The sequence below is a fragment of the Haliotis cracherodii genome, unplaced genomic scaffold (assembly GCF_022045235.1).
Source record: "Haliotis cracherodii isolate W230 unplaced genomic scaffold, xgHalCrac1.p SCAF_15, whole genome shotgun sequence".
NCBI lineage: Eukaryota > Metazoa > Mollusca > Gastropoda > Lepetellida > Haliotidae > Haliotis > Haliotis cracherodii.
Genome location: NW_027266270.1, coordinates 7,534,257 through 7,552,906, shown reverse-complemented (window position 1 = coordinate 7,552,906; position 18,650 = coordinate 7,534,257). Strand labels below are relative to the sequence as shown.

Sequence of the window (18,650 nt, the reverse complement as noted above, 5' to 3'; positions counted from 1 at the left end):
ATATGTAGCACTTGATTATCACTGATTGTATTCAAGACATTAATAATTTTAAGAATTAATTTTGAAAGATTATTTAATCCTTGAAATACTAAAGGTTATTAGAGAGATATATTATAAAAAAGAAGTGAAAGAACACCTGATTATTTGATATCACTACAGTTCATCATGGCATGACTATTAACTATAGTAATACGCTCATGAACCAGTGGTATAAGCGTTCCCTCGTCACGCCGAAAACCCAGGTTCGATTCCAAGCATGGGTACAATGTGTAAATCCGATTTCTGGTGTCCCCCGCCGTGATATTTTTGGAATATTGCTAAAAGCGGTGTAAAACCATACTCACTCACTCATGAACCAAGGATCATAGTCAGGGTAAACCTAGACTTGCACCCAGTCTCCTGTGCTTTGAGTGGAATTGTCCCCCTGTACCTGCTCATTATCTTTCCAGAAACAGGGACATAACTCAGTTACCATGGAAACAAAGAGATTATGAAGGGCAACAAATAAACCATCTGGTTGATTTTATATCATTTTTATTGCAAATATATATCTTAGTAAATCATATATTTCGGAACAATTCCTTGCAATTTACATAAAATCATATAAAAGAGCAAGCTGTACACAATGGTGAAATGGCAATACAAACAGAGATGTGCACCCCAAATGATATTGCACATATACCTCTCAGCAATTACCAGTATTATCATGTGCTGACATAGAAAGCCTTAAGCAAGACAAATCTTTATGGTACTGTAACAATTCTAGGCATACCAACCCCAGGATGAAAAGCCTCAACAAGAATCTGAGGAAACTATGTTTAAAATAATTAAATATTTTTTAGGATTTCAGCACTTTTCACAACTGCCCCTCCCCAAACCCTTCAAGAAAACATTGTTTTATCCAATTTCGTTTATCTCTTTTTTTTGTCACCATGGACATGAAGATTATTACCTACATGGCAATGTTTGAGTGCTTTCAGTCACTTGATACTGTTGATTCGTAAGTAAAACTAGGATGAACTTGGGTGGAGGTCATCATACATAATCCTCTATACACATCTCCAAACAGTGATTTGTATTTTTAACTACACATAATATTATTTTCTCAAGAACTATTAATTTTTCGACAGGCATTGTCTGTATCACAGGAACGTGATATATCGGTAAAAAATTGGAATTCCATGTTTTGATATCTATCCCAAAACCCATCCCCCATCCCCCATCCCACACCACCACCATAGTCTGCCCTGGACCTGGACCAGGTTGGTGGTGTTTCATTCATCCTTCAAACATATGCAGGGGTCAGCTGACCAGTTACCATAGTTATATGTACAAGCTGCATTTGATGCACATCAAGCATCTTCCCGAGGCAAGGGAGTTAACTGACAATAAAAGTCCACTTCCACCCTTGCCGAACTAGGCTGGAATTATGGAGCCATATTTTGGCTAGACTAACGAGTCCAATCAAAACAAAATCAACATCGGGTTCGTAAACTGCCGTGCAGATTTCAGCGGATAGTCAGTTAACTCCTTGCCTCGGGAAGATGCACATCAAGTCTCTCTACCAACATTTCTGAATATACTGTCAACCTAAACTACTTCGACAATGCATGATGGTGGGAAACAAAAAAGACTTAACTTGAAGGCAGAGTGAGCCCCTTACCAACATCCATACAGTTAATATAAAACCAGAGCCAGTCTCCTACACAGGATATACAGGTTGTGGGCAGTATTACCCATGATGGTAGCGACCTTGACAATACCAGGTCATCACTCTCTGCACAGGTGCAGTTTAGTCTTTCTCAATGCTGATTGGTCAGTTGAAGCAATATGATTGCTCCTTTGTTGAGAGTACAATTATACACCGATGTCGTCAAATACAGATATCTACATCATCAGAACAAAAGGAGGACTTCATTCAAGATTCTGACGAGTTAACATTGTTTTTCATTCTGTTGATTACAATTTGACGTGGCCAGGGTATCTAACCACCAACCATCCGCTCTCCAGGCAGAGGCTCTATCCAGTACACCTTGGAAGAGTAAATTTAGCACAGAAGAGAACAATACCTCCATAATACTGGCATATAGAAGCCATTAAAAACGTCAACCTCATTAAACTACGATCTTTTACTCTGATACAATAGTAAAAACTATCAATACGATGATCTCGAAGCCCTGGTCGCATAAAGTGAACACTGATGAAACTATGACACCCAGACATGACTGTATAAAACATCAACAACATAATGGTCTGACTTTATTATTCTCATTCAGAACTGGCTACTTAAGTTTGTTTTCATGTTACAGAACTTAGACTTCCTGAATGCCAATTTTCAGAACTTTAGAAGCCTTGACATTGATTGGCTTATTGGAATATTCACCTGTATCAGGGTAAAAGATTGGATTTTAATGACATTATTGAAAAGGTTGATATAGCAAGATGAGGGCAAAATACAGGTGCACCCTTTAAAACAGTCACTTGTGTTTCAAAAAATGGATTAATTAATGACTCTTTGGTAAATATAAGTCTATGGACATTGACTTCTATCCACCACCTCTGTCCTGCTGGTGGCACACATGATTGGTTGGTTGGTTTGTTGTTTAATGCTGCACTCAGCAATATTCCAGCTATATGCCGGCGGTCTGTAAATAAATGAGTCTGGACCAGACAATCCTCTGATTAATATCATAAGTATCGATCCATGCAATTGGGATCGATGACATGCATCAACCAAGTCAGCGAGCCTGACCACCCGATCCCATTAGTCACCTTTTACGGCAAGCAGTGGTTGCTGAAAACCTATTCTACCCCGGAATCGTGGCAGACATGAACCATGGAGGACTGGACTCTACGGGCACAAGCAATAACATAACACAAAATGTTCCCCAGTATTTACAGCATACAAGAATTGTTTTCATGATATTTGAAAGGAAAGCCCATTTCAATTCAAACAGAATCCCACGACCATGTGGAAACTATGTCAAAATGATCACAAAAGTTCTATAATATATATAAAGCTCACATACGGAAACATAATCAAGCAAGTTCATATTAACAGTTTCTAATCCACGGGACAGCAGGAATGTACTGTGTATATTTTATTTTTTAGGTTTACAGACTGTTTTGAGAAATGTTTCTTAAGGTTGGTCATAAAAAAACATATCAATAGAAGAGGTAGCTCTATAGTGACACCTCGACGTTGAATGTTCAAATCCTCAAGCCAAACATAAGAATGAACACTTTGTGATACTATGTACAGAAATGTTTATAATTATGACAATCGGTGAGATTATTCAATATGTATGACTATTTTAGCTAAGCAGTTCTTAGCAGTGGTATGAACACATGCACAGCCTGAAGGAGATGGACATAAACTCCGGCTAGAGGCAGGACTACAACTAGGTGGGAAAAATGACAACTTTGTCACAATATCAGGATGATAAAACACTGACGACGGAAACACGTTAATCCGCGTTATGATAATTCACAACCAGATGCCTACTGTCAGGATAGGGCTTCCGGAGTAGAAATATGAACATATTTCTCAGTAACCATTGAGCAGTATACATGACGCAGATTAGCGATTTTTTTTCAAACTATGGTTCAATCAATTTGTATATACAATTCACATTCTCATATAGTGAGTGAGTTTGGTTTAACGACACTGTGAACAGTATTTCAGTTATGTCACGGCGTGTCAGCTTGATGCAAAGTGATGCAGGTCTCGGACATTTACGACTTCGGTGAAATCCATGAGCTAGGATATGGTGCTGACAAACCTAGAAACATAATCAGGGCGATTATAGGATTCAAACCCATGTTTCCTTGGTTTGCCTCAGGGATGCAACTCTGCACACTGAATTGTGGTGTCTTAGACGACTGGGCAACCCAAATCGAACAAATCAGGCGTTATACATGTGATGTGTGTCGAGTTACCCCTGTTTAACGAGTCATCTTGTGATGGTCAAAGACACCTGCCATTTTGAGTATGGTGTCGACACACCTAGATCACAACTAGAGAATATGGGATTCAAACCCATGGCCAACTGACCCTGGTAGCTAAGGGAGACAACTCAATATACATGAAAATACAGATGTTTCAATTTCACAAAATGTTAACAATATGAGCAAAAGCCAATTAGTTAGAGTTGTTGCGCTTCACTATATATCTGGACCAAATCAATGGGTCAGAATAACAAGGACAAGATATATTTACAGTCGACATGTTTGTGCAAGGTCCTGTGGGACTTGGTCAGTCAGTGGTCAGTAGTTCATGCTGACCACACGTAGAAGTACACCCTCTGCCACGTAGGAAGGTACGCCAAAAGTGGTCCTGTGGAACAAACATCAGAATCAGTTACCATGGTAAACATCAGAGTTAGTGAGTATGGTTTTACGCCCCTTTTAGCAATATTTAAGCAAAATCACAGCGGGGGACACAACAAATGGGCTTCCCACCTTGTACCCATGTCGGGAATCAAACCTGTGTTTTTGGCGTGACGAGTGAACGCTTTAACCACTAGGCTACCCCCAAATCAGAAGAGACTTGATCTGATAATCAGACAGTGTGCTATACATAACGTTAATACATCCTCATGAGTGGTGGGGTTTGTATACACTATGTTCCCCAAACACACCTGATCACAAACGGCCTCTCTTCAGTTCAGATGCTATTTTTAACGAACATATCAAAGGCCTGGTTCTAGTGAAGAAATATCAAACGGTGCCATCTTTCTTTTGGTACGCCGGATGCCGAGCCCTGTTAAGTGGTATTCCGGGAGCAACAGTGCAGTACGATGGATGCCAAGAAATGTTTATCTTGTACACAGATGCCAATATCGCCAATGTTGAAACTAAGGCGAAAAAAATAATAGTCTTGGTTCTCAGGCACCACCTGCATCATCGTAAAGTCTGCCGCACCTTTCATTTTTATTTCCATTAAAAAAAACAACCCAAAAAACTAATACTGAAAAACAATGGGATCCAATAAAGCACACAGTTACTTACTAGTTTCAACAAGCAACAAAAAATAAACCACCCCCTGCCTGCACTATATTTTCAAAAGTCATTGCCTGAGAACCAATTCTTTTATTTTTTTTAAGCCTTAACTTACAGGTATATTTCTTGTTACAAAGAGTGACAAATCAATAAAATATTTATCCCTAAGTTTATGAGCATGCATGGTCAAATATTCTATGTGAAAAATCGGAGTCTAAGTTGCTTGTATCAGCTGTGGAAACTGATATGAGTTTAGTGGGATGATATCTAGAGGGGGCATCTTCCCGAGGCAAGTAAGTTAACTGACTATAAAAGTTTCCACCCTTGCTGAACAAGGCTGGTATTATAGAGTTACATTTAGGCTGGACAAACGAGTCTATGCATTGTCCAATCAAAATCGGCAACAAAATCAAAATCCGGTTTGTAAACTGTCATGCTGATTTCAGTCAATTACAGGATTTGCAAAGAATTGCACTGCAAACTCGTTGTCAACAGATATTTTCTAAATCTTTTCATGTTTTTAATCAAGGTGCTCACATGATTTGATTCGATGTAAGACTCTTTTTATCACAATATAGATCTTGATTATTGATCAGATCATCTTGACTGGGCGCCGCAATTTTGTTTGATACGAGAGGTGGAATCTGATTGGTCCAAGGGACATAACTCGTAATAGCCACTGGTGGTACTACGATCGAGCCCAGGAATTCCAGCCTAGTTCGGCAAGGGTGGAAACTGGACTCTTTAATTCAGGTAACTCTCTTGCCTCGGGAAGATGAGATGGGGTGGTTGGCACCCCTACTAATCAGCCCTGGAATCCTGACAGGGGGTACATTAATGAGGGCCGCCCATTCTCCACACACTTACTGATGAGCAGGGACGTGCCGGGAATGTTATCTGCCAGGATCTTCATCAGGAATATTATCTTAGCTCTGCAACACACAACCACACAAAGGAAATTATTTCTCTCAAATGGACAGACTTCATCATACAAGTCATACAGACTATACAATTCATGCATCATCAGGAATGCAAAAGGAAAGGTGGTATGTGTTGAAAACTTTGGTTGAAAAAGGTTAAATGGGATGTGATTCTGGAAATCTTTTGGATATATCACTGAGTATTAATACTTTTCTCGATAACTGTAATTAAATTTCTCAATCACAAATTTGAAAGATTGTGCCACTCAACTTGGAGAAACGGATACAACTCAAAAAAACTATCAGAACGACCTCGATTTGGCTGCTTTCACATTCTGCCATCTTGTCTTTTTGAATCAGAAGGGGATACAATCTAACCCGGGTCCACAAAGGGGTCACACACATTTTCAGGGAGCTATATTCGTGTGATGCATTCACCTGATGAAGGAGTAAACATATACTCCAAAACATGTAATAAAGAAGTCATAATAAAGAAGTTGACATCCAAAAATTCTCTTCCTCATTTGAAGTCAAATATTTTCTTGTGGTCTGCACTTTGTATGACTTCTGAGTTATCTCCCTTCCTCAAAGGTTTGCATCTGGTTCAGTAGCATCCTTATAATTTTTAAATTGTATGTATATTCATTCGATTGTATAATATAATGTCAGTGTGGCCGTAGGAGGCCGGCTAGTTTTGGGTAATAGGGTCAGGGGTGTTCTTTAGTTCGAGAAGGCTTAGGAAATTGTCAGCTGATTGCAACTTGAGAATATAACACAATTACAAACTAGTATATGTACTCTGTGTTGAAGCAGGGAAGCACATAGAGTGGACAATGTCTACACATATACCATACATACTGTGAGTATCTGTCGTAGAAGGGAGACCTCAGAAGGTAGTAGAGCAGCATGAACGTCCTCCGGCGTAGTTCACTCTTCTCATTCTGGTTCAAGTCAGATGGGTCTCCCATCATCGTCAAACTAAACACAGACAACAATAACAAGTTGGAAATAAACATTATTTGAAGTCCGTCCATGAAATTGTCAGAATTTTCAATAACAGTCCTTCATTTCAAAGTTTGTTCGTTGTACAAGGCCACACTCAATATTCTAGCTATATGGCGACAGCCAGGAAGTAATGAAATCTGGACCAGACAATCCAATGATTGATATTATGAGCATCACTCCATTACTTTGGGAAAGATAACGTACAATCAAAGTCCCCAGGCGTGGCCACCCAATCATGCAGTCACCTCTTACAACAAGCATCAGATACTGCAGACCAGTAGTCTTACTCTCATTTCAAAGGATTTTCAAAAGATGTAACAGTTGTTTGGAAATGTAGCAAATGGTGTTCTCTCAAATACTGTAATGAGTGAGTGAGTGAGTTACGTTTTATGCCGCCTTTAGCAATATTCCAGCTATCTCATGGTGGGGGGACACCAGAAATGGGCTTCACACTATGTACCCATGTCGGGAATCAAACCCGGGTCTTTGGCGTGACAAGCGAACACTTTACCCACTTTACTCCACCGCCCCCATATACTGTAAAACAGTATATAATAAAAACTATGTCTTGCAAAATTAATGAAAGTGACAACCCTTAGATGAAAAAGCACCATGAAATTAATATAAATTTACCTACCTATCTCATTAAATGGCAAAAAAGTACAATGAATAAAGCGATGAGTATTAGCAATTTGCAGGACAAGCATAGGTTCTTGGGGACCAATTTTAACCTGGTCTCCCCATGGCCCTACTTGTCTAACAGTGTTGATAAGTACCACAACCAAAAGTCATCACATGATTACCAACAAAGAAATGACTCACCTTGAGATGTCCATCCCACATGAGATGAGCCAAGGTTTCCATGACGACAAGCCAAAGCCGTACAGACTAGCCACTGATACTTGTTAAGAAATACATGATATCGTGAATATGTTGATATGACAGGAGACATGTTTTGTTTGTTTGTTTATTTGTTGTTAACCGCTGCACTCAGCAACATTCCAGCAATATGACGGCTGTCTGTAAATAATCGAGTCTGGACCAGAGTGAGTGAGTGAGTGAGTGAGTGAGTGAGTGAGTGAGTGAGTGAGTGAGTGAGTGAGTGAGTGAGTGAGTGAGTGAGTGAGAGTGAGTGAGTGAGTGAGTGAGTGAGTGAGTGAGTGAGTGAGTGAGTGAGTGAGTGAGTGAGTGAGTGGAGTGAGTGGAGTGGAGTGAGTGTGAGGTTTTACCTAGCTATTAGCAATATTCCAGCAACATCACAGTGGACGTTACAAGAAATGAGCTTCACACATTGTGCCCATGTCGGGGAATCAAACCCAGGTCTTCAGTGTGACGAGCAAACACTTTAACCACGAGGCTACTCCACCGCCCCAATCATAACATGAAGTGGCAATTTTTTTCTTGAAAATTTGGGAATTTGTACTGACATTTTCTATAGATATTGCCATCTGAGGAGGTCTTCAGAAATCCCAGAGTGTATGCTCTTTTGAGACTGTGTTTCATTTCTGAAGTCTTTACACATAGAGACAGGTGTTTGATGGAGAAAATAATGCATTATTTAAACCAGAAATTATATTCAGCAATCATTGCACTGTTTGTAAATGAAAAGCTGGAAGATGCAAGGATACGATGGACAAGGGGCTTGACAATGTGCACTGTCTCGGCCCACACTCTCTGGCGTGACAAGGGAGTCGGGGCAAGATCCTCTCTCTTCCCACCCCGGGAGTCTGACCCTGACTGGGTGGGGACGGACCAGTTCCGCATCCCCAAGGGAGGGGCTGCAACAGAACACACCCAACACATTACACATCAAAACTTCAGGGCCAGCTTTGACATTGAAGCCACTGAGATACTCAACTTCCACTTTCAATGATCTTTACACGAACCATGAAATTAGACAAAGATAAAATGAAAGAGTAAAGTATAAAAACAGTATAAATAAACAGTAATAACTGTCTAAGGATCAATTCAAATCACTATAGCCATGCAAATACATGTCAGTGTTCGAAATTAAGCAAGAGAAATCAAGAGATCCTTGTTATAACCCTAATGTTAGAAACCGCTATGTACAACGGCACCAGGTCAATATCTTAACACAGCATATTATATGGTCACCCTTATCACCTCATCACTACTTGTAAACCCAGTTCTAATCAAGTTTGTTTGTTTGTTGTTTAACGCCGCACTCAGCGATTTTCCAGCTATATGACGGAGATCCGTAAATAATCAAGTCTGGACCAAACAATCCAGTGAATGACATCATGAGCATCGATCCACACAATTGGGATACGATGACATGCATCAACCAAGTCAGCAAGCCTTACCACCCTATCCCGTTAGTCGCCGCTACTGATGCTCACCAGCTGATATTTTCCTCATGACTTTTCCAGACCGTTTCAAGGTGAAGGTCATGGGAGCACTAAATCCGTTTCTGTATCCAGCTTCTCCGTGTTCGGAATGTTCCTGTAGAAACAACAAACAGGTAGGGTAAATTTCATGAGTATCCTACCTTCCTCTCTCACCCGTAAATACAAATGGCCGCTCTGTGGCATCGTCACAGCCAGGTTCCAGCGAGGTGGAAACCACAAGTCGTCAGACCAATCAGTGCTCTGATTGCATCACATAAACGGTACTATTTCCTGTACAACATATTCAACAACCTCTGTACACTGCTTCTAGTTCAGGCAACCGCAGGTTTGCACAATATCCATGTAAGGAAAACGGCTTATTTTTCTTCTTTGATGTCTGTGACCATGTAATCTAATCAGCAGATCAATAATGAACAAAGCTGCTGAATGTATCCATGGTTCATGGAGAAACATAGTGTACACAAATCCTATGGTGTTCTGACCATGCCCTTCTAGTTTCTCTTTTACCATCTTACCATTTGTTTGTTTGTTTGTTGTTTAACGCCGCTCTCAGCAATATTCCAGCTATATGACGGCAGTCTGTAAATAATTGAATCTGGACCAGAAAATCCAGTGATTGATATCAAGAGCATCGATCCACGCAATTGGGATACGATGACATGTATCAACCAAGTCAGCGAGCCTGGCCACCCGATCCCGTTAGTCACGTCTTAAGAATAGTTGCCTTTTACGGCAAGCATGGGTTGCTGAAGACCTATTCTACCCTGGATCTTCACGGGTTACCATCTTACCGAGACAAACCGTCCTATAACTTAATTGGAGGCTGTTTCAACAAGGGCACCAAGGCAGCATGATAACATGATATCATCATCATCATGCTATTGACAAACAACTTCAAATTACAAAGGATGACATCACACTATCACTATCAGCTTGATATGAAAACAGTGCAAACCTCAAAAATACCATTTGGGTTCATAATCCGAATAGTGAGTGTTTATTCTGGGATGTCAGCTGTTGTGTTACCTGTTGTTAGCTGTTGTGTCAGGTGTTGTTATAATCTTATTTAAATCAGATCTGAGTTCTCACTACCAGTAGACAAAGGAATTCCCATTACAGGTCACGTCAGACGGACTATTCGCAAATTTTGACAAACCAATGGAATGACCAACAAGAAGTCGACATAAGTCGATCTGAGGGCAACTTTCTTGTGCATTACGGTACTTGCTTCAAACTGGCGACTATGCTTTGACAATTTCTCAATTAAAAAGTTTGATAATGGAACAAATGAACAATCTTGAATGACTAACAGATGGCCTGATTGTATGGATTCAGTCATAAAGCCCGTAATTTTCCCTCAGAATAGCCTGTGTTAAATCTTTAGGGGTTGCATTATCAGAAATCACACACCAACTGTCACTTTCATGACATTCTGATTGGTCAGATGAAAGGTCGTTCTGACTTGACCCGTAATGAGATGGTCCCCGACCATCATTTTCGCGGTAGCGAGAACGAAGATCTGATTTTAATGCGATTGGGTGTTGTTACCTGTTCTGTGTGCCGTTGTTACCTGTTGTTAGGTGATGTTACCTGTTCTATGTGCCATTGTTACCTGTTGTTACCTGTTGTTAGCTGATGTTACCCATTCTGTGTGCTGTTGTTACCTGTTCTGTGTGCTGTTGTTACCTGTTCTGTGTGCTGTTGTTACCTGTTCTGTGTCCTTGTTCTTCTTGGAGACAAGTTGGCGATCTAGTGGCGCTATCGGCGGCGTGGGCTGGATGCCATGTTTGTAGGTGGCCAGTAAGTAGAAACGCAATGTGGCTCTGAAATCACACGCACAACCTTCGTGCACTTGGATGTGTCAGTATTTCTTTTGAAAAACTATTCCACATATTTTCTGCCACAGGGCATTCACAAATATGTTTAGCTACTGGGTATGCCCTTTTGAATTTAAGCGTGTCAACTAGAAGAATATATTTGATCCATCTTGAAATCTTGAGTTTGACACTGTCATTTCACCAACAGTTGAAGCTTAGACAGTCGACCCCTTTCCTTCCAACAAGAGACTGATTGATTGATAATAGTACTAAAGTCATTTTGTGAATCTTACTGTGCAACACAGTTCAGCATTTTCTCAGTGTTTCTCTATGTATTTGTGTGATAGTACATTTATCATGACTGTCACTTTTTTCATGCAATAAAGAATATCAAAAGGTACTGTTGCTATAATATCAGATTAACTGTGCTATTATTTGTTTGTTTGTTGTTAAACGCCGCCCTGAGCAATATTCCAGCTATATGACGGCGGTCTTACATAATTGAGTTTGGACAAGACAATCCAGTGATTGACATCATGAGCATTGATCTACACAATTGGGATACGATGACATGCATCAACCAAGTCAGCGAGCCTGACCACCCGATCCCGTTAATGGCCTCTTACGACAAGCATAGTTGCCTCTTATGGCAAGCATGGATTACTGAAGATCTATTCTACCCCGGATCTTCACGGGTCAACCGTACCATTATGATGTTGACCTTGTCATCGGTACTAAAATACAAGGAACTTCCAACACTGATATGTATTCTGTCATAATTCAAAACCATCTATAGTCAGATCAATCTAAACACTTCAGCAACATCATAGGTTAATGAACGCTGAGGCAGTAATCAAATATACTTGTGCTGTTATTTGCATCCTGTCGCCAAATGGGAATTAATTCATATTTCGTCAGATATATAACCCAGTATTTGTGACAATGTGACTTTGTGACAATTCACATTAGCACTGCGTAGTTAACACCATCTTCCCAAGGCAAGAGAGTTAACTGACCCTTGCCGACTAGACTGGAATAATGGAAAATGTTTTGCCTGGTCTAACGTGTCTATGCATAGTCCAATCAAAATCGCGTAACAAAAATGGCATCTGGTTTGTTAACTGCCATACAGATGTCGCAGGATTTGGTACAGTCAACTAAGCATCAACAGATATCTCCAAATCTTTTCAAGTTTTTAATCAATGTGCTCACATGAGGTGAGGCACATTGCGAAGTAAAAACCTTTTTATCATAATAGAGATCATGATTATTGATCAGATCGTCTTCACTGGACGAAGCAATTTTATTTGAAGTAAAGTGATGTGAGAGTTAGGAACTGATTGGTCTATATGAGGGACACAGAAGCCACTGGTGGCACTACGGTCAAGCCCAGAAACTCCAGCCTTGGTCAGCAAGTGTGGAAACTGGACTGTTATAGTCAGTTAACTCCCTTGCCTCGATGAATACAAAATCCTGACAAAGCAAAGGCCCACATCCCATGATGTCTGTGTAGTGACATGATCAGGGCCAGTGTGTCACGTGTACAATGTTGGAGGAACGTAGGAACCTACTTGCATATCTGAATGGTTGCTATGACGATCCACTTCCCTGCTTCCCCCCAAAGTTTGTTGGCAGCGACCTCAACAAAGACCTCGACGTACTCCAACACCGTCAACAGCTGCCCGAGACGCTCTTGAGACACACTCTGAAACAAACACATCCGACATATATTATATATATAACACAAAGGACAAAATGTCAGCTGCTAAATTCATCACAGGAGTACATGATGACGACATTGATAAATAGACAGTCTACATCCCCCTACTACCAGCTGATTACATGTGATTGACTGAAATAATCAAAGACTGATTGGAAGGTCCAAACGACCAAGCATTTGAATGCAAATTTTCAATACTGCATTCGATGTTACAAGGGCCCAGGGCGCTCTCAAAATTAGAAAAAGGGGGCTCTTATTAGAATATCATTTTGTTGAAAAACAACAGAGTTGAAAGATTGTAAATTTTGTGGTTTATGCTGACAGCCTGAAATGTTTATATACGACAGATATATTTTTCAAGAATTTAATTGCCCATAATTAAGGGTGCATATAACACACGAGTGCATATCATACACGAATGAATTAAATTTGTGTACATTGATCAATCAGAAAGGGTGCAATTGGGATTGTTCACTAGCCAATATATTAGCAAATATCGCCGTGGGCGCTTATAAGAGCGCAATCTCATAAAAATCAGATCTTACTTCTCACTATCGCTAAACAAAGATCTGAGGACATCCCATTATGGGTCACGTCAGAACGACCTTTCATCCAACCAATCAGAGCATCACTTATCAGATCAAGAAAGTGACAGTTGGAGGGTATTTTCTGATCATGCAACCTCGTAAACGTTAACACGGGGTATTCCGAACAACAGTTACGGCCCTTACGACCGATTCCGTTTAATAATATTCATTTATGGGATAAACATTTGAACGGAGGAGGCGTTGCACAATACGTGGGAAGCACTGCCATACAATCTCAACCATATATTAGACATTCCAGAATGTTCGTTTGTTCAGCTTTCAAAATATTAATTGAGAATTGTGTCAAGCGTAGGCTGAAATGCAAGTTACTGGTTGCAACGAGTTCCCTAAAGCTCGAGAAAGCTGCTTTCTAATTGGCTGATGTTAATTGCTTGTTAGTCATTTCACTGGTCGGTCAAAGTTCGTGAAAGGTCATTCTGACGTGACCCGTAATGGGATGTCCTCAGATCTTTGTTTAGCGGTAGCGATAACTTAGATCTGATTTTAATGCGATTGATAAGAGTGGGGCGCTTATTATGTCGAAACGGTAATTGAACACATAACGATTTTGTCACTTCTCTCAAGCCAGTTAATCTTGTTTCCTGAGATGTTTTACCATCTTCCCAAGGCAAGGGAGTTAATTGACTGTAAAAGTCCAACTTCAACACTTGCCGAACTCAGATGAAATTTCTGGGCTTGATTGCAGAGCCACCAGGTTATGTCCCTTCGTTGTCCCTCCTATTGACCAATCAGTTTCCACAGAGATATTACAGCTAATTCCCAACACTTCTGGTTGCTGACCGAATGAAAAGTCAAGCGTTGTGCAGATGTGTCGTGATGTCTAGCCAGATCTTTACATGTCTGCTACAGAATGGAGGCCATTCTGTTGGGATAGGGTGTCCATTGTCATGAGATTAGGAACAGTTGGAATCTTGGGAGATCTCACGGCCCAGAATATGGACTATTCTAGACAATTCACAGGGATCGATTTCGCTATATCCAAGCTGCACCAGTGCAGGTAAAACACTGCAAGTGCAGGTAACTGTTATTGTCAGGATGCACCCAGTGCAGGTAACATTTCTCACCACAAGTGCACGGCAGCAGTTATATTTGATAAATGTGGAAAACTGAATTCTTTTAGAACTGGCTGCACATCTTTTCCAATCCAGGAAACAAAAGTTTGAGAAAAGAGTACAATACACAGGTCTGAATGCAGTGAACTTGCAGAGCTAATTCTTCAATGTTACCACGACAACAGTCACTCATGAGGTTACAATCACAACAAACAGAAACTTTGACACTTATTTTACAGGTTGTTTACTGGATATCAAGATGTGAAAAGCCTATTACAGATTTCCCCAAAATAAAATACTGGAGCCCATTTTCCAGTTTATTTTCTCTTTGAATATATTTCATATTTAAACGAACGGAAAAATACAGTGTTTCGATCTATAACAAAATGATGCAGCAAGTATTTTGGTGGTGCACCCAGGTGGTAAAACAATTAAATCATACCCTGACTCACCTGTGTTACTATAAGAGACTTATCGTCAGTAGAAACAGCATATTAACAACAAAAACTGCACTGGAATTTTGGGTCATGTGGATCCCCCATACTTTCTGCTTATAACTACAGACCTTCAACTATTGATTATTGTCAACTGTCAATTAAATAAATGAGTGAGTGAGTATGGTTTTACGCCGCTTTTAGAAATATTCCAGCAATATCACGGCAGGGAACACCAGAAATGAGATTCACACATTGTACCACAACATCGGGAATCGATCCCAGGTCTTCAGCGTGACGAGCGAGAGCTTTAACCACTAGGCTACCCTACCGCCCTTAAATAATTGAATAAGTATTACCAGAATATCACTCTTTCACAATACGTATAACAATATCAGTTTTTAATGCTTGGTATATCAGGGTTTTTTCAAATAACAAATTTTATGTGTTTAGGCTGGGCTTTTTTTATTATTTTTAGGATTACAGATTTTTCAGCCCAAAGTCCAGGGTTGGAGGAGGGGAAAAAAAAGAAAAGAAAAAAAAGCCAAATACATTTGTTTTAATGCAGAATGCCTGTGGCATACTTTAAGAACATATTCTGTGCTCAAAAGACTGCCATTAGTAATGATAAAGCCTCTAGTAACAATAAAAATTGTACCACCTACAACACGGACAATAGTCAAGGGAGGCTATTCATGTTCGGCTTTGAGATCAACAAAGATAGATTATGTATCTCTTTACTTGTTTACAACGGTAAATTCATGTTTTTTTATTAAAAGTTGATTGTAACAAATAATAATAACTGACTATGGAAAATGGAAATCTTATTTATTTTATTTTAGAGTCGGTGGGTCCGTAATCTGAAAAACATAAAACACCTGGCCTTAATGTCATACACTTGCAAAGTACCTGAAGCGTGCATCCGGAGCATGAATTCGTGTGCAGTTATTGAAGGAGGAAACATCATGTTGTACCAGCATCTTGTTTTGTTCCACTTATGAACTTTAATTCATACACTGGTTTTTCAAATTGCTTCTGAATTCAAAATTAAGAATTATACAATATATCGTGATACATATCGCAATACAGCCTTGTGCATGGTAAAATAGTGTGATACACTTTAAACCTCCAATACCAACCCCTACCAATAAACATACAGAACTTACCACTTTGGGAATAATCTTGGCTGTTTGTTTGAGTATGGCATCGTTGAGAAACACCAGCAAGTTTGAAGACGTGTACATCAGCTCGGACAGAACCTGGGCATTGCGCAGTCGACCTGTGCACATCAGAGTTTCATAAACACAGTGGACAAATATTAGTGAATTTAGAAAATGTAAAGTTTGTAACTTAAACCATATCGAAAATGAATATCACTTTTTGTTAATTTGTCCAGCTTATAGCCATCTTGGGCAAAGTTACATAAAATCTAAATTTTACATCTTTCCAAATATTCTGAAGTTTAATGCACAACTGTCATCGCAAGACCCTATTATCAATATGAATACAGCAAAGTACTTGTTTTATGCCAATGCTGTAAGAACACAAATACTCAAAAATGTATAATGTGCAATTATGTTAAAACTGCTTTTGATAAAAAAAAATTAAAAATTGTGTATTATATCTTATACTGTTAGCACCTTAACTGTATTTTGTCTGTACAAAAAGGCCCGTGGCCTACAAGTACTGAATAAAGAGAAGTGAATATTAGTCTTCTTCTTCCTTACCAAGCTTATACTAGGGTTGACACAACATTTGAGTCACGATACAAAACCTCACAATACTAAATCTGCCCTGATTATGCATAAAAGTCTCCATGCTCCATGTGTCCTGGCTAACATGAGTGAGTGAGTGAGTGAGTGAGTGAGTGAGTGAGTGAGTTTAACACCATTTTGAACAGTATTCCAGTTATATCACGGCGTGTCAGCTTAATGTGGGAGGAAAGCCCGAAATGATGCAGGTCTCAGACGTTTACCACTTCAATGAAACCCACGAGCATGGGTATGGTGCTGACAAACCTAGATACATAATCAGGGCGAACCGGGATTCGAACCCACAATCATAGGTGTCCAAGGGACGCAACTCTGCACAGTGAACTGCGGTGCTTTATACAACTGGGCCACCCGTGCCCCCCTAACATTAGTGAGATGAGGGTAACCTGTCAACCAGTTTGTGTTGTTGCATGTGACTGGTTAACTGAGACATGTTCTTATTGACTTAACACAAAATGCAATCAGATATTGGAATGTTTTTCGGCAATAGATTCAGAGGTAATGCTAGCACTAGTAATTATCAGAATGGGTTATTGCAAAACTTTGTTGATATTAATTTTTTGAAAATCAATTTCAAAACATGAACCGTTTTTTGCATTTTACCTCAAACTGAACATAATACAAGTCCCAACCATTACATCTTGACACAATCTGGCAAACTTATATAAGTATCAATCTTTTAGAAAAATTCAAATTGATTGGATGTCTCACACTAGTCTATGTTGTAAAACTTGATGACATGAAAACATCTCTACATGAGATGTGTCCAAAGGTGGTCAAATTTAAGTGTTGTCATCAGAAACAGCTTTCTAAATCAACCAAGATTGAGACAATCAGCCAAAAATTAGAGACCAGGCATGGTCCAGAGGAAGAATTAAGGGTGTGCCCTCATTTCAATGATGATCCTACTCAATCTTTGTTTGTTGTTTTACGCCGCACTCAGCAATATTCCAGGTGTATAACGGCGGTCTGTAAATAATCGAGTCTGGACAAGACAATCCAGTAATTGACAACATAAACATTGATCCACGCGATTTGCATCAACCAATTCAGCGAGCCTGACCACCCGATCCCATTAGTTGCCTCTTGTGACAAGCATAGTCGCCTTTAGTTTTACAGGAAGCATGACAAGAATAATGCCTAAAAATGGGGTAAATGAAATTATTAAGAGTGTAACATAATCTATCAATGTAAATTAATGCTCCCTACAGTGAAGCAATGTAATATGGCACGGCTGGTACAGAAATAAATACTTGTCACACCAACACAATACAGACAGAAGTAACAATAGTTTATTCCATATAGGCTGAGGGACAAATAATAACAAAAATACATTATGTGTATGTTTGTAGCACAGACAGATTGTTACTTGATCATGTAGATTGTTAACAATGTTACACTGAGAAGGTCCCAGCTGTATAATCTGGTAAAGTGAACTTTGTATAGTTGATAAAAAAATCGTTTATTTATTAGTTTTCACAAAAAATGTCAATGGCCATTATGATTGTTTACTATAGTTGTGCAGGCACAAGATTAAGCATCAGGTACTGTTTAAATTGAAATATTCACTTGAAATCGCATCGAATAATAAGACGAATATTGCCCCCAAAACAAAACGAAACGAGCAAGTGTTCAAAGGTTGTGGAAACTAGGCCGGACACAAGTTCGGTCTGCCTCGCATTTGGTAATTACACGACTCCTACAATGTGTGACAGGCAGTGACAATCTCTTTACCTGCAATGACATACGATAACAAACGGAATGTCGTCTCAACCTGACCCACTGTGTCAGGATTTTCACGAACATTCCGTTTGTATTTTTCACAGACGTTCTTCAACAACTCCGCCATGTCCCTTCTGGCGTGACGAGCACTGTTTGAAAGGTCAATATTCATTTGTTGTTTCCATGATTTGTAACCAATCAGAATTCGTGTAACGTCTGCGGGCCATGTA

The 18,650-nt window shown here is 39.6% G+C and overlaps 2 protein-coding genes across 2 annotated transcripts in view; one reads left to right on the top strand and one right to left on the bottom strand.

Moving 5' to 3' along the window:
• Positions 1–18,650, top strand: part of LOC139462218 (xylosyl- and glucuronyltransferase LARGE1-like) — a 472,136-nt gene that overhangs the window by 416,181 nt on the left and 37,305 nt on the right. The gene's annotated exons all lie outside the window — the stretch shown is intronic.
• Positions 1,475–18,558, bottom strand: LOC139462213 (peroxisomal membrane protein PEX16-like). The gene is made up of 10 exons (XM_071243808.1): positions 18,433–18,558; positions 16,093–16,205; positions 12,684–12,817; positions 11,004–11,118; positions 9,287–9,389; positions 8,555–8,704; positions 7,749–7,821; positions 6,780–6,899; positions 5,869–5,933; positions 1,475–4,336 (listed from the first exon to the last, which is right to left on the bottom strand). Exons 1-10 carry the CDS (start codon positions 18,545–18,547, stop codon positions 4,275–4,277), a joined length of 1,050 nt encoding a protein of 349 aa, XP_071099909.1. The 5' UTR covers positions 18,548–18,558; the 3' UTR covers positions 1,475–4,274.

Bases quoted from the DNA above. Each gene is read 5' to 3' on its own strand.
- LOC139462213 (XM_071243808.1), bottom strand. From the start codon at position 18,547: ATGGCGGAGTTGTTGAAGAACGTCTGTGAAAAATACAAACGGAATGTT. The intron at 16,206-18,432 runs GTAAAGAGATTG...TGATGTGCACAG, and splicing joins GTTATCGTATGTCATTGCAG to GTCGACTGCGCAATGCCCAG. The intron at 7,822-8,554 runs GTATCCTTGCAT...AACAAGTATCAG, and splicing joins TGTCAAGCCCCTTGTCCATC to TGGCTAGTCTGTACGGCTTT.